The 27920-nt window shown below is 35.6% G+C and overlaps 1 protein-coding gene across 1 annotated transcript in view; it reads right to left on the bottom strand.

The window, feature by feature from the left end:
* The window catches only part of lama (phospholipase B domain containing lamina ancestor), a 37825-nt gene that overhangs the window by 8644 nt on the left and 1261 nt on the right, over window positions 1-27920 (bottom strand). Inside the window, exons 2-4 of the mRNA XM_073093017.1 lie at window positions 19037-19147; window positions 1643-2003; window positions 296-442 (exon numbers count right to left, since the gene is read on the bottom strand). Coding sequence (XP_072949118.1) covers window positions 296-442; window positions 1643-1761 — 266 coding nt within the window. The 5' untranslated portion in view covers window positions 1762-2003; window positions 19037-19147. The remainder of the gene's footprint in view (window positions 1-295; window positions 443-1642; window positions 2004-19036; window positions 19148-27920) is intronic.

The raw sequence follows: 27920 nt of genomic DNA, 5'->3' as shown, positions 1-27920 counted from the left end.
CATCATTATTATTTGTAGTGAGACTCTGGTGACACCACCGCTACACCTACTCGTATTACTGCCTAACAGTAGTGTTAAGTGTTGCTGTGTTCTAGTTTGCAGGGTGTGTTAAGAAAGACATACTTTCCCGAGGCGATCTAGCTTAGTTCTCAGAGGTGGCGGAGCGTCTGTGACCGACCACATGTGGGCATGTATTTTTATCTGAGGTTGATTACAGATGTCCATAGGCAATAGCCACTTACCATCACGTAGACATGCCCGTTTGCTGATTTATAAATATATTCCAGTGACTTACCCCGTGGTTTTGATGTCATTTCTGAAGTACCCTCTCGCTACTCCCTTGGCGACGTCCGCCAGCTCGTTGCTCTGTCCCCAGCACTCGATACTATAACCGGTTTTGGAGTAGAAGACAGTTGCCACGTAGTTACCGTCCTCTTGGATCCTAAAAAAATCTTTTGTTAGAATCTGAAGAACAATATTTCATTTAAAAAGATTGTTGGGTCTGTACTTTCTATATCCAATTAAAAATTTTGTACGTAAATTCAGAAAGGAATATAATTTTACCTTTTAAGTTATGGTCGTAAATAATTATACTTAGGAAACCATCAGTTTTTATGAGAGGCAACGCATCTGTGATTGGTTTCAGGAGTATTGAGTATGGAGTTGGTTACAATGTGTATGGAGTATGTTCATGGGCGGCAGTGACCACTTAACAGGTGGACTGCAAGTTGATTGATTGTACACTTATATGTGTATAAAGCAGTTTTAATGTTATAAAAATACTAGCTGACCCGGCAAACGTTATGTTGCCATATAAATAAAAAAATGTTAAGGGTGAACAACCCTTATTACTTAGGAGTATGAAAAATAGATTGTAGCCGATTCTCAGACCTACATAATATACATATAAAATTTGGTGAAAATCGGTAAAGCCGTTTCAGAGGAGTACGGTAACTAACATTCTGACACGAGAATTTTATATATAAGATATAAACATAACTTATGTTTTGTAAGAAATCTTAAAGACGTGAGTATCACATAGTTAGATTTAGTCTTACTAGTTTAAGTGACTTCATCTAAAGGATATTGCGTAATCACAAGACAATGGACTGTATAGTAAATATACTGTTCTGTACAATAAATAGACTATCTACTAAACCCATCCACCTATATGTAGGCCGAAATAGGTGTATGGAAATAGATACGCCTGGAGTCAAACCAAGGGGTTAAATCAAGGGGTGGGGGGAGTCAACCACAATACACACCTATTTCGTATAATAAACAAACCAATGAAGTTTTCATCAACTTATTACTGTCCCACTGCTGGGCACGGGTCTCCTCTCATAATAAGAAGGATTAGGCCATAGTTCACCGCGCTGGCCAAGTGCGATTTGGTAGACTTCGCACACCTTTGAGATATTTTTTTATAAATTTCTCAGGTATGCAGGTTTCCTAACGATGTTTTCCTTCACCGTTTAACAAGTGATAATTAATTTCTAATACGCACATAACTTTGAAAAATCATAGGTACGTGCCTGGGATTTGAACCTCGGACCCCTCGATCGAGAGGCCGAGTTTCTTAACCACTAGGCTATCACTGCAATGAAGTTTAATAAATAGTAATAAAACGAAAAATATTTACCTCTCTATTTGTCCAACGAAGACGGCTAGAATGGCTAGGACACCGAGGAATCCCAAAATGTAGGAGCTTATCTTAGTTTGCCACCAAGACGCTCCTACAACTTTCAAAATTTTAGTCATCTCGTTTACTTTTGTGTTACTATAAGCTATAAAATGAAGAAGATATTAAGGTATTTAATAATAATGAAGTGACAGGGCGTGTAGACGATTTTCTCCAATAAAACAGCGACCATCAAAGATCTTTTGTTGCGCGGTGTTCAGGGTGACGGTGTACCGACTCGGCGCGAGGTCCTCATTGGATGGCGATATAGTTGTGGTGGTGTATCGTCGCACCAGATTTTATTTACTATTTCCCTTCAATTCTGCAACAAAGGAAAGCATTCATTAGTAAGGTTAGGTTAGGTTATAAAACCACTTCGCAACAATCCGCTACCAATATGTATGGTGGCATATATTTTTAACCATGCAGTATGCACTAGCCTTCCTCCCATGCAGAATATGTGCACTTGAACAAAATAAAAAATATACACCACCAAACATACTACCGATTCATGTTTCGCTCCAAAACAGAGCATCGTCGGGGTAAGTTGACTCTACGACGGTTAATCGCTATACTCAGGGCCGGATTTAGAGGTCTAGAGGCCTTGGGGCAACAAAGGAGTGGAGGCCCCCTGGCCCCAAATTATTTTTTCAGTTGAGTTTTTCAATAAATATTTTATTGTGAAACGCAGGTAGATTCTTCTAGTATTCATGTTTGTACAAAGTACTGTAGATAAAGGCAAAACAGCGAAAAAAAATATCAAAGGATATATATTTTTTTTACTAGTGTTTACTAGTTGGAAAAAAAAAATTTCGACGTCTCTATTGTGGGGGCCCCTCTTTTGTGGAGGACCCGGGGCTGCTGCCCCGTTTGCCCTCCCTTAAATCCGTCCCTGGCTATCCTCGTACGTTATGCTCACTGTGCACGTAACCTATGTGGAAAGGAGCGTGGCGCATACTGCATGGTTTAAAGTATCATACGAATTGTTAAAACATTTATTGTAACGTACCATGGAAGACAGTTACACATTAAACTATTGATAAAGACGGCACGGGTTGCGCGAACACAATTTATATTGACGGTAAACAAGATACACTACATATACATTTCCTTTGTTACAGTATTCAATAAAATTGCGTAAATTGGCATTAATTTCAACAAATACGTTTCCATAAACCGATCGAGAAACAAAAACAAACACGCGAGAAATAACAGCGCTATATACGTACGAATAATAAAATCAAAACGTTTGTCTGTAATAACAAAATAATTGACATCTCAGATCATTCTTAACGCAAAATATTGTTTTTACGCAATAAACGGTTGACGCGATTTTACCGAAGTATAACATTAATTTATAAATGAGCATGCAGTTCACCCGGTAAGAGCTTACTGACGTCTTTAACTATTTACAACAAAGTACAGAGGCTCTACCTTAAGCTGATTACAAACAATGCTGAACCTGAGGACTAAGAAGGTCCTCTCACATGTATATCAGCCGATATACATTTTTGGTCTAAAGATTTAAAGGGACCTTCTTTCTTTTTTTTATAATGTAGGAGTAGCAGACGAGCATGCAGTCCACCTGATGGTAAGTGGCTACTGCCGCCCATGGACATCTGTTATCAACCCCAGATAGGATTAGATATTCCTACCTGAGGTCGGCCACAGATGCGCCGCTACCCCTGAGGACTAAGCTGGAACGCCTCGGAAAAGTCTGTCTCCCTTACCACACCCTTCAAACCGGAACACAGCAGCGCCTAACACTGCTGTTATTAGGTAGAAATAGGTTTGGCGGTGGTGCCGCCGGAGTCGAACCACAAAGGGTTCTACCACCTTCAATTTTACTCGTGATAAATCCTTCATAAATTTATGCACTGTGCAGAGACGAGTAAACCCGCGCTTAATACTTAATATTATCTCAAATACAGACTACATTTTCGATAATCACCACACCGCACGCTATAACTTTCATTACGTTTACACAAGCATGCACTTCACTAACAAAACAATGGAACGGAATAACATAATAATCTTGTACAACACGTATTAGGGTTAATCCAATACCTATAACGAACACTGAATTATCGATATCTTGCAGTTTGGCAACAACAAAATAATAAAATAGAAGACGGTTGTTTAACACCTCGATGGTTCTCGTAAATGAACTAACTGGTAGATACAGAACGGTATCTTGTTATCGTAGTATCAATAAAAGATACTCTAATATGGAGGGATTGCGCTCCCGTTATCTATAATGGTAATATGTAACTAAAAGTAAATTAAATTAATTAACAGAACACTTCCATTATGAACAGCGAACGTCTGTTTGTGCAAACATTATATAAGTATAAACGTGTGTTAAATTTTCCTCTAACAAATTGTTATTTGGCGTATGTATCTGTTATAACAGTTAAAAATATTTGTTTTTATTAGTGAGCTTATGTTCTAAAGGCGCCATCACTATTTACCCGACTGCGTCAAACAGAGGGTAATGTTTTTCGAGCGTATGTATATATGAATGTATGTAGATTGTAGGTCAAATTCTTTGGCGGGCTGTATAGCCCACACGGATTGTTGAATTTTAACGTAAAGAGGCAATAATAGCTCAGTGGTTAAGAAACTCGGCCTCTCAATCGATGGGTCCGAGGTTCAAATCCCAGGCATGCACCTCTGACTTTTAAAGTTATGTGCGTATTAGAAATTAATTATCACTTGCTAAACGGTGAAGGAAAACATCGTGAGGAAAGCTGCATATCTGAGAGGTTTATAAAACTCAAAGGTATGTGAAGTCTACCAATACGCACTTGGCCAGCGCGGAGGACTATGACCTAATCTTTCTCATTATCAGAGGAGACCCGTGCCCAGCAGTGGGACAGTAATGGGTTGATGATGAACGTAAAGAGGTGTCGTTACATTCGATTTGGTAGCACAAGTGCCACAGGTAAGTAGCGTCTATAAATCTATATAGAGCTTATAATTTCCTTTTATACGGATTGTGTCGGGTCAGACCACTAGCGCTAGTACTCACTGCTTAAATATTTGGACATAATATTTGTATGTTTTTGTGTTATTAGAAAGATAAGAGACAAGTGATAGCAAGTAACATACATACCTACTTTTCTATGGAAAATTTGAACCCATGATTAGTACCTACCTACATATGTCTGTCAGTATCTGTGATCTAGTTTGAATATAAGACGTGTACATATTTGAGGCGTTCTTACTTAGTCCCCGAAATAGCAAAGCATTAATGATCGACTTGAGATAGCACTTCCGAACTACCCGCGTAAGGTACGGAACATTTAGCCAAATTGACAAGTTCACCGTAAAATTGACGGCAGTGGCCCTTATAGGTATTACTGTTTGTAATTTTAAAAATAAAAGCATTACGACTATTATTTTTATATAAATACTTCAAAAACAATACTTTAGAAAAAGTCATAAAATATCAGAGTGGTTGAAAACACATGTAAAAAGTTATGTACGATGAATTTCACAAAACTGTCAAACTGACGGTCCCGTCTTTTTAGTGTTAACTACTCAGTTCTGTTTATTTTTTCATATCTCCAGTGCCAGTGCAGGTCTGTTTGTTTTCCTTAAGCACATTACTCAAAAATCTGAGGTGCCTCAGATTCGAACATCGGGCCCCTAGATTAAAAGCCGCGTTTCAACCACGACGCTATAACTTCAAGCCGTTTAATATAAAGGTTCAAATGCTTTACAAGTGTAATAAGGGCGGTAGGCTAATTACACGACCTACAATACATACAATACCTAAAGCTGTGTAACTGAAACCATAGGCAATCCATTTTACACGTGGAGTCTAGAATATTTCACCTTTGTACTGTTAAACTAAAAATAAAAGTAAAAATCAGCAAAACTGTGCAATTAGTACATTTTTGTCACGTCAGGCGTTTATTTTAAAACGATGCAACATCTAAAAATGTAAGCATGACTTTATTTAAATAAATTTGTCTACGTTTTCGAAATAACGCTTATTTGCACGATTCAGAAACACATACATGTACATACATTGTTTGTTGTATGCGGGCGCAAATCCATACTTATGAATTTGATTTAATAAAGGTTTAATTAACAGGTAAAATAAAAAAAATACATTGAAATTACTCTATTAGTTTTGTAAATTTAATTATGCAACTACATATTGTTTATTTATTTTAACTGTCGCATTTTCTACGTGTGTTTCAGCCGATATCGATACTGACATAAGGGACAATTCCTATTTTAATGATTCCTAATTCTAGGTAGTAATAACCAACAATTATATATTACATACATACTATTAAATAAACCCTTTATAGTTCGACTTCGAAATCTATGACTGCACAAGAAGTGTTAACCGCAGCTGTGTGTGTGATTTGAAGGGAGACTTATTCGAGGCCTGCCAACGTCGTCAAGGGTAGCAACGAATTTGTAGCCAACCTCAGGTAGAACGCTAATCTGAGGTTTATAACAGATGTCCATGGGCTGCAGTGTACTCTCACATAGTGGATTGCATGTTTTTTTTTAAATATAAGAGTAGCAGACGAGCATGCAGCACGCCTGATGGTAAGTGGCTACTGCCGCCCATTGACATCTGTACTCAACCCCAGATAGGATTAGATATTCCTACCTGAGGTCGGCCACAGATGCGCCGCTACCCCTAAGGACTAAGCTGGAAGGCCTCGGAACAGTCAGTCTCCCTTACCACACCCTTCAAACCGGAACACAGCAGCGCCTAACACTGCTGTTATAAGGTAGAAATAGGTGTGGCGGTGGTGCCGCCAGAGGCGAACCACAAAGGGTTCTCCCACCTTCAATCAGTCTTACTTCAATTTTGTTATAAAAATATATACGAGCGAGTCAAGCCACAGTCTATACGTAGTTATTTAGATCAGGGCATGTGCACTAAGATAGGCTAGGTGCTTCCGCACTCTGCACTTATCATGAAACCTGATAAGCCTTGTCTGACTCTAGAGCCGACCTTAGCGCCATGGCAACAGCCGTGTCGGGTTACCTAAGCTTACACTGACACCGTAATATCCAATTTTATGAACGTAACAAAAGCCTGATGCTTACACTTGTCGGTTCAAATTTAATTAGATGAAATAAATATTCAAGGTAGTCGATGGTACCTCCCGAAATCATACTGGTTCGTTCTATCTCACACTTATATCTTCTAGGTATAGGTACTATCGCAACGTTTATATCTAGCGTTTCTTAGTTCGTTTCTCAAAATGTATTTTTCAGTAATTCAAATTATTGTATTTTCATAAATCTCTGACCCCGAGCGAAGCCGTGGGTAAAAGTTAGTACACCCTAAAAAGGTTTAAAATTAAATAACAGTATAAAATAATAATAATTATAATAGTTTAAATCGTTATTAATTATAATAAACTAGTTATTCAATGGTTATCGTTATTATTTCAACTCAAGACAAGAAAGCGAGTTTTCATGTTTGAACTAAAGGTAATGTTAGGGTAAGTGTTAAATTTGCCAAAAAAATACTTGCCGCTATCAGCAACAATTGGAGCCACGGTCAGATATTTTAAAATAAAGTAGCATAATATTTTTATCTATATCAATACTAGATCGAAATCTCGGACGTCCGTGCACGTAAACATTTGGGAAGTAAATCAATACAGTTTGAGCGAGCGCCCATACATTTGCTTCATGAATTTTATGATGATGCTTTCGTGTGGTAAAATATATTTTTGAAGAGCACGTGCCCTGTATTTATCTTAACTGTGAATGTTATTGACATCTAAAAAGTTAGAAGCAAATAAATCGAAGCGTATTTATTGCATTCGTTTTCCTCCCACGTAACCGCTCAAGTATTTGAAATAATCATAAACTTCCAAAAAAGTTCAAAACCGAATTGTCATGCATCAACCCATAAGTATTAAACAGCTGGACACATGCCTCCTTCAGAGTGATAGAGGCTTAGGTCATAGTCCACCGCGATGGCCAAGTACGGCTTGACAGACGTCACACACCTTTGAGAACTTTTTTTAAGAATTTTCAGACATGTTAGCCTTTTCAAGATGTTTTCCTTTACGGATTAAGCAAATAATCTTTTTATAATTATAAATATCAACCTACCCTACGATTGAGAAGCCAAGATTTAAATAAGTATCATTGTTTAGATAACAAATCATAAACTAATAAATAAAATATTTTTCAAATATTATAAAAATCGTATGAAATATTTTTGAATTTCTTCATAATATACAAAAAAACCATCTAATATGATGTTACAATAATTTTAACTCAAATTTAAAAACAACGGTATATAAAATGTCAGAAGTTGTGTTGGTTTAATTTCGAAACACAACGTTGCAATTTTCACATTACCATGTAAAGATTGGTGACTTTTCAGAAAGCTTTTCATAATAAGTTATGTAAAAACGTGTGCAGTGGCTAAAATCCGGACAAATTACAGGTAATGAACTTTTACCATAAGTCTATATTACTCAATGAAACGTATGAATAAAATCCTTAAATTTTATGAGATAGTTAATAAATTATGTTTGCTACTCTGTTGTTAGAAATTTACATCAACAATAAAATAATTTTGAGTGACATTCACTATGAATTTTCACAAAAAATGTTTAAGGACTCCAAAGACGGCAGTACTCTTGGAACTCAATTTACAAGTAAGAATAAAACTATTTCTTGATCCAATTTATTACTTTTATTATTCCCGCGCAAAATACAAATCAAACGTCAAGAGCATTCATTTTCTTTTTTATGCTAACTCATACAATCACACCAGCCAGTGTCTATATAAACGGGCACTCATTATTATAATAATAACATATCATGTTTATAAAAAATAACACAAAATAAATAATTAAAATAATACTATAATTAAATCATTTGAATATATTTCTAAGGCAAGAAATTTCAGGTAGTTTTATATCTATATCCTTCAATAATTAATAATGCTTTGAACTCGTAATTGCTAAAACGTCACATACAACACGATAATGTAAACACCGCCGCAACGTAATACGAAGGTTAAAATTTACATTTAGGGAATGTCTTGTGTTAATTTGCTTGTAAATTCTACGTAGCCTCGTGTCAACATCTCATAATAATATTATGGGGCAAACGTCGTGCCTACGGCGAACACAATAGCCCCCACAATACAATTGGTTTCATAAACAAAATTACATTATGTTCTGCTTCAATGGTTTCGTGACGTAAACCTTGGTGTCTTTGCGTTCATTATGATCGTTATTTGGTAAATATTTTGCATATGTTACATATAATATTTTTTATAATATAGGAGTAGCTGACGAGCATGCAGTCCACCTGATGGTAAGTGGCTACTGCCGCCCATGGACATCTGTAATCAACCCCAGATATGATTATATATTCCTACCACACAGGTCGGCCACAGGTGCGCCGCTACCCCTTAGGACTAAGCTAGAACGTCTCGGAAAGTATGTCTCCCTTACCACAGCCTTCAAAACGGAACACAGCAGCGCCTCACACTGCTGTTATTAGGCAGAAACAGGTGTGGCGGTGGTGCCGCCGGAGCCGAACCACAAAGGGTTCTACCACCTTCAAAGTAATGTAAATGTTATGTTTCACGTGTCTCTACGTTGAATGTATTTGCCAAAAAACACAGTGAAACACCTTAATGGCGTATTTGTTCAAAGCTTACTTCAAATAGATATTTGGACTTTGCCACTTGGTGTCGGTTTTGCGAGCGCACATCGAAGCGTTCAAACTTCAAAACATGCGCAAAGTCCAGTTGCTGGGAGACCATGACATGTGTGACAGCTTAAAAAATTTAAACAATAAGCGTTCAAATGTGTGAGCAAAGTCTTTGTTCAAATATTTGTGTCAAGTCTGGCACGGGTCATACACGCGAATGCAGTCACAGCTTGTCATACCTAATTTAATTTAAGAATATGCTTGTCGCAAGTTTGTGTAAACATTATTGTTTTATATTATTTACAATAAATGCACATGTTTATGCATGTTTGCCACACACTCTACACATAAGTTTAGTAAATATAATGAACGTGTCGTATTGAGACAGTTTTTCACTCGACGCAGAAGAGTAATATTTTTCGAGCGTATGGATGTTTCTCTTTACAATATCGGAGTAGCAGACGAGCATGCAATGTATCTGACGGTAAGTGGCTACAGCTGCCCATTCACATCTGTAATCAAACCCAGATGGTACTAGATTCCTGCTTAGGGCCGGCCACAGATGCGCCGCCCTGATGACAAAGCTGGAACGCTTCGGAAAAGTATGTATCCCTTACTACTGCTTTCGAACCAGAACACAGTAGCGCCTGACACTGTTATTATCAGGTAGAAATAGGTATGGCGGTGGTGCCGTCGGCGTCGAACCACAACGAACTCTACCACCTTGAAATATTATGATGGATGTATTTATGTAAGATTCTTTCGATCGCCCTAATTGTAATGATTTTACTTCATAATAATCAGCAAATAACGAATTTATTAACAAATGAGACTTTTCATCTGTTAATAATAACGTTATTTGCTGATTCAACTGGCCTCAAAGAGAATATAAAATGAAGCGAATTGTAAACATCGTAATATGTCATATAATTTACACAATCGACACTCAATGACATCAATGGATCAAAGTTCATTATAGAAATCCAGGCTAGTCGTAGTAAGCAGTATTTGATTCAGGCTATTACTTCGAGAATTTAATAGTAAATAAATAATAATTATTACCACATAGACTACAAAAAATGATTAAATCTATTTCCCAGATAATAATTTGTTGTTAGCAAAGGAAGAGTCTCAGCTTGTGCTAGCACAGGTTAGCTCGTTCAGCACTGGTTCAGACTCTCCCTCTTAAGTTAGGTTCGAAGTTAGGACTTCATTGCCCGATCGCCGCTTATTTTTACACGCTTTTTATTAGCTTCACCTGTATGTTTGTATGTTTGTTTGTATGTTTGTAACCGACTTCTTTGGGCGCGATTTTGACCCACTTTAAACGGCCAGATTTCGTTCAAACTTTGTAGATTTATTTCACAATTATACTATTTACTGTTCCTTAATTGATTCCTAGATTCATTTAGATTTTCTACTTTTTAGTTAATTTTATCATAAAAGCGTGTTTTTTAGTTTTTTGAACTATATTTATTAATTTAATTTACTCTCTATTGCTTACGTACATTTTGCAAAAAACAGAATATTCTTGTGTGTGTATTTATTATTTTTTGAAAAGAGTTCTTAATTAACTCTTACCCATATGGCGTTTACGTTATTGATCTGCTAAAGTATTTTATTTCTTTATTTACCATGTAATGTAATAGTGATAGAACCATTATGGTTCTACCAGAGAGACTACAGCCACCTATTTTTAGCGTAAAGCAGTTCAGCGTTTCGGTAAGAGTGTAGAATGTGGACATTGTCTTCATTAAATGTGGCGACGTTAGTATTTAAGAGTGGTAACACAAATGCAAACAACTTCGGGGGGAACCCCTAGTATGGAGTTGGTTTCCGTATGTAGATATAGTATTCCGTATAGTATGGAGATGTCCGAAGGCGACAGTAACCACTTATAAAGGTGCAAATTCTGTTGCTACTTCAATCTTATAAATAACCAATAAATATTTTTTATATTTCTTTATACTACTTTAATAACTATTATAACAGTATTTTATTTAAGTTTCACTGTTCTAACATAACAAACTATATTTTCAAATTATATTTCTGGTTTGTATTCCCACATCGCAACCACAAAAACAAAAACCAACAACGATAACCAAAACCAACGAATTCTTTAGCATTCAGTGGAACCCACAAAAAAGGTCAGAAACCAGTGAACGATGCAGGTAGGTGAACACCGACATTCCTTGAGTTATTTTTCGTATTCACAATGAAGACACAAGTCATTGCAATAGTGTATTTACTAAAACAAATGCATGTCTACAAGTCCGTCAGATAGATTTTTTTCTATAAATAATTGGCCAAGTGCGAGTCGCACACTGTTCCGAGTCGCACGAGTTCCGTTACACGAATTTTCATTTATTTTTATTATTTTTTTCATTTGTTATCGTAGAAGCCATATAATAGAAATACATTGTGGAAATTTGAACGGTCTACCTATTACAGTTCAGTAGAAGAAGCGAAAAAAAAAACAAAATATAGCAATTTTTATAAGGCGACTCGTATTTATTTTCGTGTTTTTTTATTTATCTTTAATATTTGTTGATATAGCGGCTACCATTATATATACTCTGTAAATGTATAATATAGTAAACAATCTTATATTTATTCTTGGGTAGTAAAAAACAATAATAAGATTGTACACTAAATCATTGACATCACATTTCTACCAACGCATATACCTAATCTAATCGATTATGAATTCCACGTGTATCTGTTATTCACTATTCATAGTTCATAGAAGTATTACTTCTTAGTATCCTACGTCAATGCGCACATCAACATTTTAGTTGAGTACCAAAAATATCTGTATGTATTCTTACGGCGATATGATTTATCGATTACATATAAACACGCGCAGTAAATCTGCAAATTCCTCGCAATTCGCATTACGGCACTAACAGACTAGCTACTTATAGCATGGGCGATTTGCGTTTTGGCGATTGCATCGTACGTACATACATAGGTATACTCCGCGTAAAACTGCTAGTCCGCTCTGAATATAGAAATGAATCGCGTCGCCCTAGCAAATTGTATGTCTACACCTGTTCGCAACAACTTCAGAGGGGAACTTCTAACAGTTTGGCGCGGACTATATGTTATAGTTTGGCGACTAGCGTTTCGGTCGCGGTATCGATCGCGCATTTTAGCGTGCATTATGGTGTGACGTTTTAGGGTTCCTTACCCAAAGAGTAAAAACGAAACCCTGTTACTAAGCGTCCACTGTCTATCCGTCTGACAGTTTATTATAGTGCTCTATATTAGTTGAGTACTAAAAATATCGTTATGTATCCTTACGGCAATATGATTTATCGACTATTTATCGACATATAAACATGCGCAGTAAATCTGCAATTTCCGGATCCAGCAGACGAGCTACTTATGAGCGATTCGCGATTACATATTTTGACGACAAGCGTTTAGCATGCAATATATGCTGCATCGTTTTAACGTTCCGTATCAAAGGGTAAAAACGCATCCCTATTGTCACAGAACTATCTCTTAATCCGTAATAAAAAGACTTAACTTTTTTACACAGTATGTATAACGGTTGATGCTATTACAATAAATAATAAAAATGTTAAACGTTGTATGTCTGCTAGAACCCTTACGAGTTTATGATTTACGACGTCAAAAATGTATTAAACTGGAATAGTGCTTGAATCAACAATCATTCGGTATTTCCTTGACAGTATTCGCAGTGCTAAACATGCCGATATCACGATAAACGTGTTATTTAGCACGTTTGTATTAACAACTGAATGACAATCTGAGTGTGAACTGAACAATCTTGCGTTGAACAAACAATGAGTGGATGAACAATTCATGTTTTTACAAGTCTTTTAATGTTTATAAGTATCTAACGTTGAAGGTATTCATTTCAATGCGTCTGATGAAATTTATATTAATAATAGAAATGGTTAATTATTAAGTCCAAATAAATGTGTAATCTAATGTATGTAATATAGAATATTCCTTTTAAAATGCGTCAGATGAAATCTTTATTTATAATAGAAATGTTTAAGGACTATGGTTTAAAGCATTGATTCCCAAAGTGGTCCAGATGGACCCCCAGGGGTCCACAGGAGACTCACTGAGGGTCTACGTAGGCGTGAACAAAAAATGGGGATCCACAAGATGTTAGTCCACGAAAATTGATCTGCTTTTGATACTAAAGAGCAAAAATGTAAGCATAGTTTTTATTTATTAATGTGTGTCGTAGGGCCTACCTATATTTTTGACACAATTTTTTGGCGACTTTAAGAATGTGGTAGAAATGTAGCAGCAGGGGGTCCACCGAAACCAGTAAAATTTTGAAAGTGGTCCACGAGAAAAATAAGTTTAGGAACTACTGGTTTAAAGTTTAGAAGCTGGTAGAAAATGTGTTTTTCATTGTGTCAATTAACTATTTAACCAAAGTCATAGTAACTTTAATTTTATTTATAATCATAATTTGATTTCCATATTCATACTATCAAACACACGGTAGTACCGAGGTTCTAGTCAATCATTCAGAGAGTATTGTGACAACTCAATTTGCACGTGTGTATCAAGAAGCAATTAAACAGAATCACATTGTCTTTCCGGTTTTGATGTGAAATAATTTGCACAAAACCGCAAATATAAACAAATGTTTGTCAAGCTCTAAATAGCATGTATGTATTTAATTTGTACACAGTACCCTTACCATGAGTTTTTGCGTTTTTACAAATATGACAGGTTTGGTATTTGTTTACGTATTTACCCATACAAATTCCAATCAGCGCCCCTAGCGGGTTGTATCAGAACTATAGTGTAAGTAACGTAACATTAAATGTGTAATTTAACAAAATGGCGCTTTATGTTTTGTCTCTTTTTTGCGAATATGTAAGGTAGCTAAAAGACTTGAGCACTTATTGTTACGTTTACTCAGTCTACTGAGGCAAACGGAACAGAATAATGGATTGAGTAAACATAACGTAAAATTGTGGGATGTTTTGAATACTCATGGTAAGGGTCATTGAGAAGCACAAAGTGCGTTACCAAATTCTGGGATTTACACTTACAGGAAATTGACCTCTGTTACGTAAATTCCTTAATAGAATAGATGTCATGTAGAGCTAAAGTTCAAAATCTATACTAATTCACTAACTAAGTTTCTACTACATTTTAATATGTTGTAAATTAATTGAAACATTCTGTAGTTATGAAATAGTACAAGTTTCAAGCAGACTTAAGCAAGTATTAATTACCTAATAAATCAAGTCGTTTTTTATTTAAATTATAAAAATATCCTCCAAACCATAACATCAGTCCTATTACCCTCATTCACCTATAACGCAGAGATGATAATATGACCTCAGCCAACCCCAAGGTACACAGGCCGGAAATTCCTGTCTGGTGAGACCCGTCTGTCTGAACGAAACCTTTTCATTGTCGCTCGTATTCGAGGCCTATTAGAATTTTAAGCGACAAAACAAACTTTTATGGGCTAACAAGCTTTTATGTGCGTGACAGGGGCCAATATAACGTTGCTATGTTATCAAAAAATCCTAAAAAGTGGAACATTTTAACGATTATTTAAAATGTCTAACATATTTCTACGAATCTCTAATAATAATGTTAGAAATTATTCTTTTATTGACAAATAACGTAAGTTACTTTTTAACATACTAATTCTGTCAAATTAACGATAATATTTTTTTCCTAGGGAAATTGAAAGTTGCCAATAAATAACATTTCCGAAAACCGCTATATGCACAGAAAGGTTTGTCGGACAATTATTTGGTAACCTGTGTGGCATAACACAGTGATGTAATGAGCACATAGTTCAAGATTTAACCCTGATAAACAGATCTAAATTATGAATTTATTTTTATCTGCTCGGGGTCGGAATGTCATGTTGGGGTTTGTCAAAGAACTATTCCGTTTTAGCCTTAAAGTCACAGGCGAGCTGTGTCCAGGGCGCACTCCCCATTGTATCCTACTTACCTACTCAATAATTTTGTCCACAAGCCATAGGGTGGCCATATGGGAGTAAAATGCCATTAATCAGCTATATATCCTAGTCATTTGTCCACAAAGTAATATCAATTTAAATGATGAATACAGTATTATTACAAATACGATAAATGACAAAGAATTCGGCGACCTTTATTAGCGCCAAAATGTCGCATGAATTTATTATCGCTTAACAGACCTCGTCATTAAAAACTCATAAGAACTTGTCTTTTACTTTAAATGCCAAATAAAACCTAATTGTTCTTTTATGATACCTCTTACCAGGTAATAAAGTAAGCAATGTAGCTTTCTACACGTAGTTTGATGTTCAACTCAATCTGGGGGTATGAAGTTCGAAAGTATTTTAAAAGTTCCCAACGGTGTGTGTGTGTGTGTTTTTCACATAGGAGTAGCCGACGAGCATGCAGTCTACCTATAGTATATAGCTACTGCCGCCCATGGACATTTGTAATGAACTCTAAACAGGATTAGATTCTTACCCGAGGTCAGCCACAGGTGTCCCTGAAGTCTAAGCTGAAACGCCTCGTAAAATTATTTCTACCTTACAACACCCAGCAGTCCCAAACACAGCAGACTTTAACACTGTTGTTATAAGACAGAAACGGGTTTAGCGGTGGTGCCGCTGGAGGCGAACCACAAAGGGTTCTACTACCTTCAAATCGAATACGTGTAGTATACGAATCCGCACTTAGCAGTAACCTGAACCCCTCCTTCTATGAGAAGCCTCCCGTGCCCAGTAGTGGGACAGAGGTTAACGACAAATCCTTATCCTTACTCCTTACTTATATATATTTATATATTTTATATATATATTATATATTATATATTTATATATATATATATTTATATTATATATTAATAATATAAATCCGAAAGTAACTCTGTCTGTCTGTCTGTCTGTCTGGTTGTCTCTTCTTCACGCCTAAACCACTGAACCGGTTTGAATGAAATTTTGTACAAAGATAGTCTGAGACCCGAAAAAGGACATAGGATAGTTTTTATCCCGGAAATCCCAAGGGAACTAGGGATGGCGATCTAAGATCGATTAATCGGAGAATCGATCTTTTGGACCCGTAACATCGATTATTTTAATCGATATTAGTAACGATTGAGTCGTAAACTATGAATTTGATCAAATGGGGATCTTTAGCAAAGTTGAACTACGAATTTTCAGTTTTATGTATGTTAGTATGTTATATTATTTTCTTTAACGCGGGCGAAGCCGCGGGCAAAAACTAGTAATTTAATAGGTTATCGCGAAAATGTTTAAATAAAAATTTTACGCATGGTTCAAAAAATACGCATGATTATAAAATGTCTCATCATGGTGAAATTAATAGGTGAATGCACTTAGATGCATGCATGCACGCAGTGAACGCACTCCGGCCGGGTCATTGACCGCCGAGCCCCATGTATTGCCCGGGAATTCCAATGTTAATCGATACTAATTACGCCGTCAGCATTGCACATCGCGGACCAATCTTGGGATCTTTAATTCTCAATTAATTGGTTTAATAACTAATTCAATTAGTTAATTTAATGCGTATGTCTATTATTGCGTTGTAGACTGCGCATTATTAGTTGATTTCAATTACTAATTTAATTATTTTTTTAATGCGTATGTCCATTAATTCGTTGTAGAGTCGCATTATCTTTGTACTCCTATATTATTCTATGAATTACGATATTTTTAATTAAGTAACTCAAACGTAATCCAATAAAAAACCTTAAATCTACCTGAGCTACTTGACCTAGACGTTTTTATACCTTTTCGACGGCACAAAAGCGGACATTTCTTATAAGTAATAAGATAATTTTCTTATAAGTAAGTAAGTTATGCGCGCATTTATTTAAGTAACGAGCTTTTGTCCGCGACTTCGCTCGCGTTACGAAGTAATATTTTCATCCCCTATTTGGTCCTCTTGGGGGTAGAATTGATCAAAATCCATTCTTAGCGGATGCCTACGTCATAACATGTACCTGCATGCCAAATCTCAGTCCGATCCGTCCAGTGGTTTGGGCTGTACGTTGATAGATCACTATGTAAGTCACCTTTGAGTTATATATACTTAGGATTTTTGCTTCAAACAAAAACAAATAAACATGCTTTTATTTTTTTATAGAACCGTACTTATTTATAATATAACTTATGAAGTATATAAAATATACCACATAACATATAAGTGTGGTTTGCAAGCTGTTATCTAAATTGCCTGTAAATGATGGATAAATCACTTTGGCGAATGATAATGGAAATACGATTAAACTGTAATTAAGTATGAAAGTAATTTAAATTTTACACTTACTTAAGTAGTCTACAGTCTACACCACTTCAATTTTAACGCGTGTACTTCTAAATTTTACACTACTTAGTTATTTTAAGTCTATACAGCTACAATTTTAATGTACTTAGTACTATATCAATTTTAAACCTAAATTATAATAATAATAATTAGGGAAGGCTGGACGTAGGGTACAGCAGTGGACTATGAGAGGCTGGTGTATGGATGATAATAATAAAAAAAAATAGTACAATATCATAACTAGTATCATAAAGAAAGATTCTACATTATAGATTTTGAGAGTCGAAGCATTGAGGGCTAGAATATAAATAAATTAGGAACAAAAACCAATGGCTTTGTTAAACATTTTGCAATTGTAAATTGGTTTCTCTTATCATCAAAAACGCCGCGTCATTTTGTCCGCCGGTTTTATCGCATTCATCAAATCAGTAAAAAAAATGTATACGATTATTATTTATCGAACAGTTAACTTAAATTATGACCAAGACTATTACTGTTGTTCTGGTTCCCACTGTAATTAGTCACTTAAATATATGGGTCGAACAAACGAGTTTGTGTCATTGACGACTAACGCTCTATTAACTAATGACAGGGCCGGATTTCGAAGGAACGGAGGCTCCTTGTTTTCCGAATAAAGGAACAAATTTTTTCGTAGAGTCTTTCAAAAGTTAATTGCTAATAAATCAAATTATTTTAACAAAGAATGTATAAATTAAGTGCAAGTGGAGTAAACATACTGATAGAAAAAAAAGGAAAAATTGTTGGCCCGTCGAAGATATATTTCATCTCTACTGTGAGGGCCTCTCTTGTAGAGACCCCCGGACAGTAGCCCCGCTTGCCCTCCGCTGAATCCGGCCCTGACTATCGAGTAACATGATTGTAATAAGAATGGTTCGGATCGTTCCGTATTCGATCTGGCTATTTATATGGTTTCTAGTTCAATTTCATTGTTTTACCGTACCATAGTGGCCCGTGTCTCCATCCAATGTACAGCTGGTAGAACCCTATGTAGAGGCAACCGTCACATCTGTTTCTGTCTAATAATAGCAGTAGTATAATTACACCTATTATAGGAGACGTTTATCCGAAACATTAGTCGTCAAGGCATCTGTGACCGATCTCGGGTAAAACTTAAAACTTATCTGGAGTTGTTGACGATTCCTTAGTCACTTAGTGATCAGGTGGATTGCATGTTCGTTTACTTCTTCTTTATTATAAAAACACTGCCTATTTTTCCTTTCTTATTGCATATTTGATAATTTAAAAGTAATGTTAGTCGTGTGCATAACTTAGTTTAAAATTAATTAATCCGTCGTTGTTCACATTCCAAGTATGAGACGGAACGCACGGAGAAATAATAAATACAAAAAGAACTTACAGCGTCGGTGGTGTGACCACAAACACGAAATGTCGGCGTACTCAACCCATCGGGATGGAACTGATATCTGCGATGGGCGACGGTCGCTTACTGTGTTAGACCGCGACTGATCTGAAAAAGGAAAAATATATTAAGGCATCTCAACTTTCAATATAAGTCACCGTTACAAACTGAAAAAGAACGATGTTTATTTTTAGCACCTCAAGTTTCAAGAACTCAGTTAAAACTTGCCTTTAATATAAAAACCCTTTGTGGTAGAAATCTTTGTGGTTTGATTCTGGTGGCACCTCCGCCACAATTATTTCTGCCTCATAACAGCAGCGTTAAGCGCTGCTGTGTTCTGTTTGAAGGTTGTGGGAAGAGAGACATAATATTCAGAGGCGTTCCAGTTTATCCTCAGGGGTAGCGGCGCATTTGTGGCCGACCTCTGGTAGGAATATCTAATCTTATCTGGGGTTAATTACATATGTCCATGGACGGCAGCGGACTGAATGCTTGTCTGCTACTTCTATATTACAAAAAAATAAATAAAAAGATAAGCTAACTGCTTCAAAATATTGCCTCGTAATGTAGAGGAATCCAATATTCACCATGTATTGAAATCCATCCGTTTAGGCTGCTGGACATACCAAAGAATAGGTAAAGAGACATATATAGGTACTTACATGTGCTCGAAACACATTACTTTCCGCAGTCGGGTAAAAGAGTTTGTTTCGGATTACACAAAATACAAATAGGTACATTATCGTCTGTTACATACATACATACATACATATTCTTGAAAAACATTACCTTCCACAGTCTGGTAAATTTCTACCTTTTAGAATCACACATACATCATTATCAGTATCATATCTTAACATAACTTAAGTAGGTATGACTGTTTGACCCGTAAACTTTGTAAAGGACAACGCGACCTATTTTTGTAACTATGTATTAGGAAACAATAGTTATTATTCATAATGATAATAGTTGGCTTCATATAGGGAAAAAAGTCGATAGAACTATTATTTAGACCGGAAAATATTGGCTAATATTTTCTGGCTAATATAATGATACTGTTTCATATATCCGCGTAGGTTTAATAGAATTTTAACTTCTTTAATTCTCGTTGTGCAAATATATTACAATGTAATTTGCTTTAGCTTTAAAATAAATATAAAAAAACATTACAAAGTAAACCACTCATTTAAAATACCGGTTTAAGTTCGCTTAATGAAGTAGTATTACTATATGTCTTATCTTACGCCGTAAAAATACCTACTTTTTGAAACCTAATTGAATTAAGTGATGCCACCCAAAAATTGAAGATATTAAGTAAATAGGGATATAGAGCCGTCATTGTGTATGACACTATTCCTTTCCATAACTGCTGTACTGCTACTCGATAGTTGAATATTTTTGCTGCCACCCCTAAATTCGAAGCACCAAAAGAATCTCAAGATGGTCTAAGATCCGAAGCTAAATCGAACTGGACCGAGCTGATAATAGAATGAAACTCATTTTATAATGAAATTAGTACATTGGGTAATACATTAAAAATGGGTTTGCTAAAAAAATCCTGGACAGGATAATTTTAATTATTTTTTGAAAAATTAAAATTTAATTGAAAATTAAATTTTGCAACATCAAGATAATAAGAAAATTCTATTCTGAGTGAATGTTAAAAACATACGGAATGTGCAGGCTTTGGGTTGCCTATTATTTACGTGGACGAACTACTGGGTTGTCAGGTATAAACAGGTATTTCGCTGGCAACTACTTTCACTCATGATGATAATAGATAAAATTTTATATCAGTAGAAGCGTTGTTTTATTGTGAACACGTTGATATAGGGTTGTCTGCAAAATGAAAATTAATTTTTCAAAAAATAATTAAAATTATCCTGTCCAGGATTTTTTTAGCAAACCCATTTTTAATGTATTACCCAATGTACTAATTTCGTTATAAAATGAGTTTCATTCTATTATCAGCTCGGTCCAGTTCGATTTAGCTTCGGATCTTGTACTAAGAGGTTACTAGCGCGCAAGCCAGGTTACAATACCACTTACACATGAGTACGGTGGCAACCGGATTGCGGCTAGCAGGTAGAAACCAAGACGGGCCACACGACACCGCTCTCGGGTTTGACTTCCAGATCATGTTGTGTAGGGATGGCCAACTGAGATTAATCGGAGAATCGATTCTTGTAGCTAAACGATTTTTGGGTAATTAAGTGGTGAATCGATCTCAGATATAAGAAGTTTTTCTGTTGCAAAAAATATTTTAATATGACAAAAAGATGTCATAATAAGTAAGGTAAATTGCGTTGATTCCAGACTTACTAACTGTAGTGTCCTTTCTAACTTTTAAAATCACGCACAAAAATCGTTCCTCTAGTCTTAGATATTATGATAGATACATTTTTCATACCCTTACATTTCAAAATCGATCTTTTTCTGAAATAATACCTAGTTTCTTCGGCTTCGCATCGATTCGAATATATTTGAAAATCGATATTCTTCGGAAAGAATCCCCACATTTCTTCAGCGTCGAATCGATTCGAATAAACTTCAAAATCGTTTTTATTCCGTATCCCATCCCTATGGTAGTCGTAATATGTCTGGACGCGAGATGAACGATTAGAGACGCGGGCGCATCGAGGTGGCCTCGTGAGCATTAATTATATGGCCGTAAAGATAACTGTAGGTAATTTAATGTGACGTGTGACAGACTTTCTAGTAAGTACTGAACGCACTCATATCGTTTAAACGGCATCATGATTGAATGCAATTAGACTCATAATGATATGGTCATACAATCAGCTATATACATAAATTAGTATAAGAATCTACTGTGAGTTCTCCTCTCAAAATGTAAATTGTGGGTATATAGTGGTGGGTAAAAGGCCTTAGTATTGATTCACAAAAAGGTTTCGAACATTGTCAACGTGTCATCTTTAAATTGATTTAAAACATGAAATACTCGAAATAAATTCAGCGAATATATTAGATTAATATATTGTTTAAGTATTTTGTCTCAACTGTGCATTTGTCTCTTTTAGATTTAAAACTTTTTTATTATTGCTTAATCATTAAGTTCTCAGGGCTATGTTTTCATATAATTTTCAAATCCTACTCGTCTCCTTATGACTACTATTTTATAAAAATGCTATAATATGTTTTAATTGAGAAGAATTGTATTCTACTCGTTCCGTTATAACGGAATCTAAATCCAATTATTTTTATTATCTATGAAATGGAGTACCCATTGTATGCATATTGCATGTGAAGTAGAACATCGTTGATCTCACTCGTAATTTATGATAAACTTGACCGATTTGTCAGTTCCAGTTCAGATTAAATGGACAAATATTTAATGAGGTATTTGTTGAATTTACTCGATTAGACATTTTATCACTGGAATTTACATATAAGGAAAATTGGGTGTACTTATGTTTTTACGCGTCCAAATGTAGGTATAAGATATCATAATTGTATTTTACACGTCCAAATTGAAATATCACAATTTTAATATATACTTTAAAACCTTCTACTACTAATACCTAATACTACCTAATACAATAATAATACTAGGGATGTTATAAATATGAAATTTCGCATCCTGGTATGTTGCGACATCGTTTCCCGAATACCGTGTCATGATTTTTCACGACGCTTGTCCTAGATTACCACCACATGACATCATTTTGCGAAACGACATGTTACCATGTGACGTCGTATCAAGTATACGTGTTTTCAGTTTCAGCCCTAAAATTGTGATTAAAGGTTTATTCAAATTCCTTTTTAATTGATAGTTGATCTAATTTTATCGTCGGTCTCAATATTTAAGTGATATTACATCATACTTATAAATGAAACACGTTTGATAAATTGAATGTTAAAAATAATTGAAATACTCAAGTTCAATGTTATAAATATAAAAGTAACTAGAGTAAAGTCCGATCTAGCGTAGGTGGGACTTACTATAATGAGTTCAATGACGTTATAAGCCCGTTATTAATAATCTATCCAATGTTTTGCTTAGCAAATACATTTGTCAAATTCTTCATAAAAGACATTGTCAAATTTCGATAAAATGGATAGATTGATTAATAATAACGCGGCGACAATAAATATGTTCGCCTGCGAACCACTGTGCTTATATTGTTACTGTTTATTTATCACTTGGGAACGGTACCTTTTTTCTGAAAATAGGTACCCAATATCTATTATTTAATCTCTGACTACGCGTGTACAAAATTTTATGATAATCGGTTATGTAGTTAAGACGTGAAAGTGTAGGAAACAAACAAACAAACAAAATCATATTCGTAGTTATAATATCACTTATAATAGGACTGTCAGACGGCAGGAAACCATCTCTCTTTCGTTTACTACGTTTTTTAAAAACGTATTTTACTATTTCTATTTTTTTTATTTTCTCGATGACAGATCGACGCCCATGTTATTTTGTGTTGTTTACCTTAAAATGTCACACAGATAATACTTCATGGACAGATAGTGATGTGCTACACATAATGATCATGACATGATTAGCAGCAGTGATAGCCTAGTGGTTAAGAAACGCGGTCTCTCGATCGAGGGGTCCGAGGTTCAAATCCCAGGCACGCACCTCTGATTTTCAAATTTATGTGCGTATTAGAAATTAATCATCACTTGCTTAAACGGTGAAGGAAAACATCGTGAGGAAACCTGCATACCTGAGAGATTTATAAAAAATCTTAAAGGTATGTGAAGTCTACCAATACGCACTTGGCCAGCGCGGTGGACTATGGCCTAATCCTTCTCATTCTGAGAGGAGACCCGTGCCCAGCAGTGGGACAGTAATGGGTTGATGATGATGATGATGACACATAATGATTACTATAGGAGCTATAACGATGAACGTAACACGATAACAGACCCGATTTTTACAAAATGTAAGAAACTAAACTACTGCTGGATACTTTTGTACAAATTTATTAACTATAATATTATATTTCATTACAAGATGTTACACGTATAAATTTTTGATAGATAATACCTACTTCTTTAAAATTTTCTAAGCTGTTGTAAAATAACATATCATATAATATCATTGCTTATTTGGTCACAACACTACAAAGAACTGTCATCGAGAAAATAAAGAAATGGAAATAGTATAAATGTAAATAAAATAAAATACAGAACAATAGCAATAAATAATTCCTAGTTACTTACATTTGTAACTTATGTTCTCCGTTCGATAACTGAATAATTAAGTTTGCTGATCCGGCAAACACTGTCTATGATATTGCCAACGAGGTAAGTGGAAATCTTTCGAACCACAGGTGGGCATGCAAATGAGAAACAATACGGCGACGCTTTCCATAGCATGTCGAATGGTTATAAAAGGTAGGTTGGGGTTACACCGGAGCTGGAGCTAAACCATCGCATTGCAATTAGACCATATTATAGAGAATCGTTACTTAATATTGGGTACCCAAGAACATAGATAAATAAAGATTACTCACTCCTAACAAGAAAATGTACCCAGTTTTGAGAATTGAAATAGTTGCGTAAAAAAGTTTTGCCACGTCTCCGTGCTAAAATGTCCCTAAAATATTTGAAATAATTATTTATTTATTATGTAAATTACGCAGTATTAGTTATTTATTAGTAATTTTTTCTCTAAAAATGTTTTTATTTGTCAGGAATTCAAAAAAACAACTTACTAATAAGCCGTTTGTGGCTTCATTCAATTTCAAGGCGGCGAAGTATCTTTACTAATCTTGGCCCAAGAACCAGTTATTTTAGGTTTTTAGGGTTCTCTAAGAAAAAACGGAACCCATCTAGAATCACACTTGTCCATCTGTTTGTCACGGTAAATTTCCTCCGAGACTAGTTTTTGTTTTATCAACTAGTTTTATAACTGGTAATGTATTTAAATAGGTAGACTCTTTAGTTTCAGTTGATACATGTACTTCTATATACATATGTATGTATAAATCATTTGGTGGTAAGGAACCCACCGGTTTGATCTGCACTTTCTCAATTATTATTTTTTATATGCAACTTTATACACCACGTCCTCAAAAATCCTGTACATATGATGTCACCAAATTTAAAAACATGTCTAAATTTCCCTGCAATTTGATTCATATGGATTACCGAGCTTTTGCCCGCGGCTTCGCTCGCGTTACGAAGTAATATTTTCATCCCCTATTTTATCCCCTTGGGGGTAGAATTGATCAAAATCCTTCCTTGGCGAATGCCTACGTCATAACATCTACCTGCCTGCCAAATTTCAGCCCGATCCGTAAAGTGGTTTGGGCTGTGCGTTGATAGATCTCTATGTCAGTCAGTCACCTTTGAGTTATATATATTTAGATTTAAGCGCCGATATACCCCAATTTACCTTAATTGTGATTAATCGCATTTTACTTACTTTTGCTTACTTATTGTTCTTTGGCCATTATTTATTTTAATGAACTCTTAGCAACTTATATTTAGAGTTCGACTGTTACCAACGCGCAGACCGCGACTAATTTTATTAATGTTATCGAGTATCTATGCAACATTCACACAATAAAGGAATTGTTAAATAAATACTTATCATTTCCTAAACTTATACATATATACTAATATCATAAAGAGGAAAACTTTGTTTGATTGTAATGAATAGGCTCAAAAACTACTGGACCGATTTTAAAAATTCTATCACCATTCGAAAGGTACATTATCCACGAGTAACATAGGCTATATTTTATATGAAATATATTTGATAAATAGATTTTGAGGCGGTACAAAGTTAGCCGGGTCAGCTAGTATGTTTATAAGCACAATGCCAAAGCGTAGAAATAAGATATTTGTCAATAGACCTATTGCAATGTCTCTGAGCACGGGACCACAATTTGGTGGTATGGTATACCTTGCCTGTATATGTGTGTATGGTATGTGTGACCGCGTGCTGTAACTGCAGGCATAACATGAGAAAATCTCTCTCAAGTAGAGCCCGAGAGGAGGCGCTAGGACAAATAGCGTTCTAATCGAGATCCCGGAATGTCTCCTAACACTTACTAGTGTTGAGATGGTTTTAGTGCGGAATGCCACATAACCCAGTCTTTTTCCTAACCTTCATAACCCTTTCCGATGCCCTGATACTTTTTTTATATGATAGAGGAGTAGCAGACGAGCATGCAGTCCACCTGATGGTAAGTGGCTACTGCCGCCCATGGACATCTGTAATCAACCCCAGATAGAATTAGATATTCCTACCTGAGGTCGGCCACAGATGCGCCGCTACCCCTGAGGATTAAGCTAGAACGCCTCGGAAAAGTCTGTCTCCCTTACCACACCCTTCAAACGGAACACAGCAGCGCCTAACACTGCTGTTATTAGGCAGAAATAGGTGTGGCCTGATACTTGTTGAAGATTCCCTCTCATCTGTCATTAAAAGCACTTATATCGCAGAATGTGTATCTTCAAGTCAACTAGATCGTACTTTCGCCGAAAGGACTTTTTGAAGTGACATCATCACTGTACCGTTTTCTGCCGTACAGTAGAGTTGCTTAAAACCTTAACTTCCTGTTCAAGTTTTGAGGGTTTGCCAGGAAAATATGAAGAAGTTTTTAGTAGTCCTCAGGTAGGATTATAATCCAACTGACAGGTAAAGTATCCCTAAGATAAAAGACACTAGGTAGAGGCCTAGAGTCGTTTATTTACGTACACGTTATAAGCGCAGAGCGATACTCTTGTACTAGAAAAAATATGCCAAAAATTACATCCTATTGCTATTTAAGTATGAATGAATTTATGTAACGTTTATTTTCAGATTCACGTTGGCGACACGCTAACTAATTCCAAAAATGCGTAGTGTAACTACAATTTGACATGCGTCCAAAATATAGTTATTATTAATTTATTGCTACTCCAATAGTAATATTTTAGAGCTATTATATATACTCTTATAATAGAAAAAGTGTGAAACTACTTATAGGATTTTTTATCCTATATTATGATATACCAAAGATAGTATCGTTTCATTGGTAATGGCAAATTGGCATAATACTCCCCAAATTCGCTTCATTATTGAGTTTCCAAAAAAAATCACCAGATACATAAATAAGTGCTTCTCAGTTAGTTATCAGAAAAAAATACGTGGCTTACTCTACTTTAAACTAAATCGGCGAAACCTAAATGTATACCTACTACCTATTTTCCTAAAATACCTAAGTACTTACTACCGAATACGCAAGTACTTATAATACTTTTGTATTGCTTTTGTTAGAAATACTATTTTTCTTTGACAAAAGGTGGCAACCCTACCCCTGCTACCCTTTAATACATCAAACAATTGTACTTGTTTAAATTGCCTTGATCTTTCAAAAGGCAAAGGAAAATTTAGAGATAAGTAATTTAGTACTCAGACTGGTGAGTTACGAAACGATCACACAAATCTTATCAGCTATATCACACGCATGGTGACCAAACCATACATAGATAACATTTAAAGAACGCCTCATACATTATTCATGAATCAATATTGCATGAGTCAACAATACCTAAAAACCGTAGACTTAAAATATCCAAAAGATAACAAGTTTAACAATTATTATTAGTTTTAGTGAAGGTGGTAGAACCCTTTGTGGTTCGACTCCGGCGGCACCACCGCCACACCTATTTCTACCTAATAACAGCAGTTTTAGGTGCTGCTGTGTTCCGGTTTGAAGGGTGTGGTAAGGGAGACAGACTTTTCCGAGGCGTTCCAGCTTAGTCCTCAGGGGTCATCTGTGGCCGACCTCAGGTAGGAATATCTAATCCTATCTGGGGTTCATTAATGTCCATGGGCAGCAGTAGCCACTTACCATCAGGTGGACTGCATGCTCGTCTGCTACCCTTATATTATAAAAAAATACTCTTA

Source organism: Epargyreus clarus, unplaced genomic scaffold (genome assembly GCF_041222505.1).
Source record: "Epargyreus clarus isolate Ecla_fem2 unplaced genomic scaffold, WU_Ecla_fem_2.2 ptg000004l, whole genome shotgun sequence".
Taxonomy (NCBI): domain Eukaryota; kingdom Metazoa; phylum Arthropoda; class Insecta; order Lepidoptera; family Hesperiidae; genus Epargyreus; species Epargyreus clarus.
Note: the sequence above shows the minus strand (reverse complement) of the source record. Positions and strands in the feature narration are given on the sequence as shown.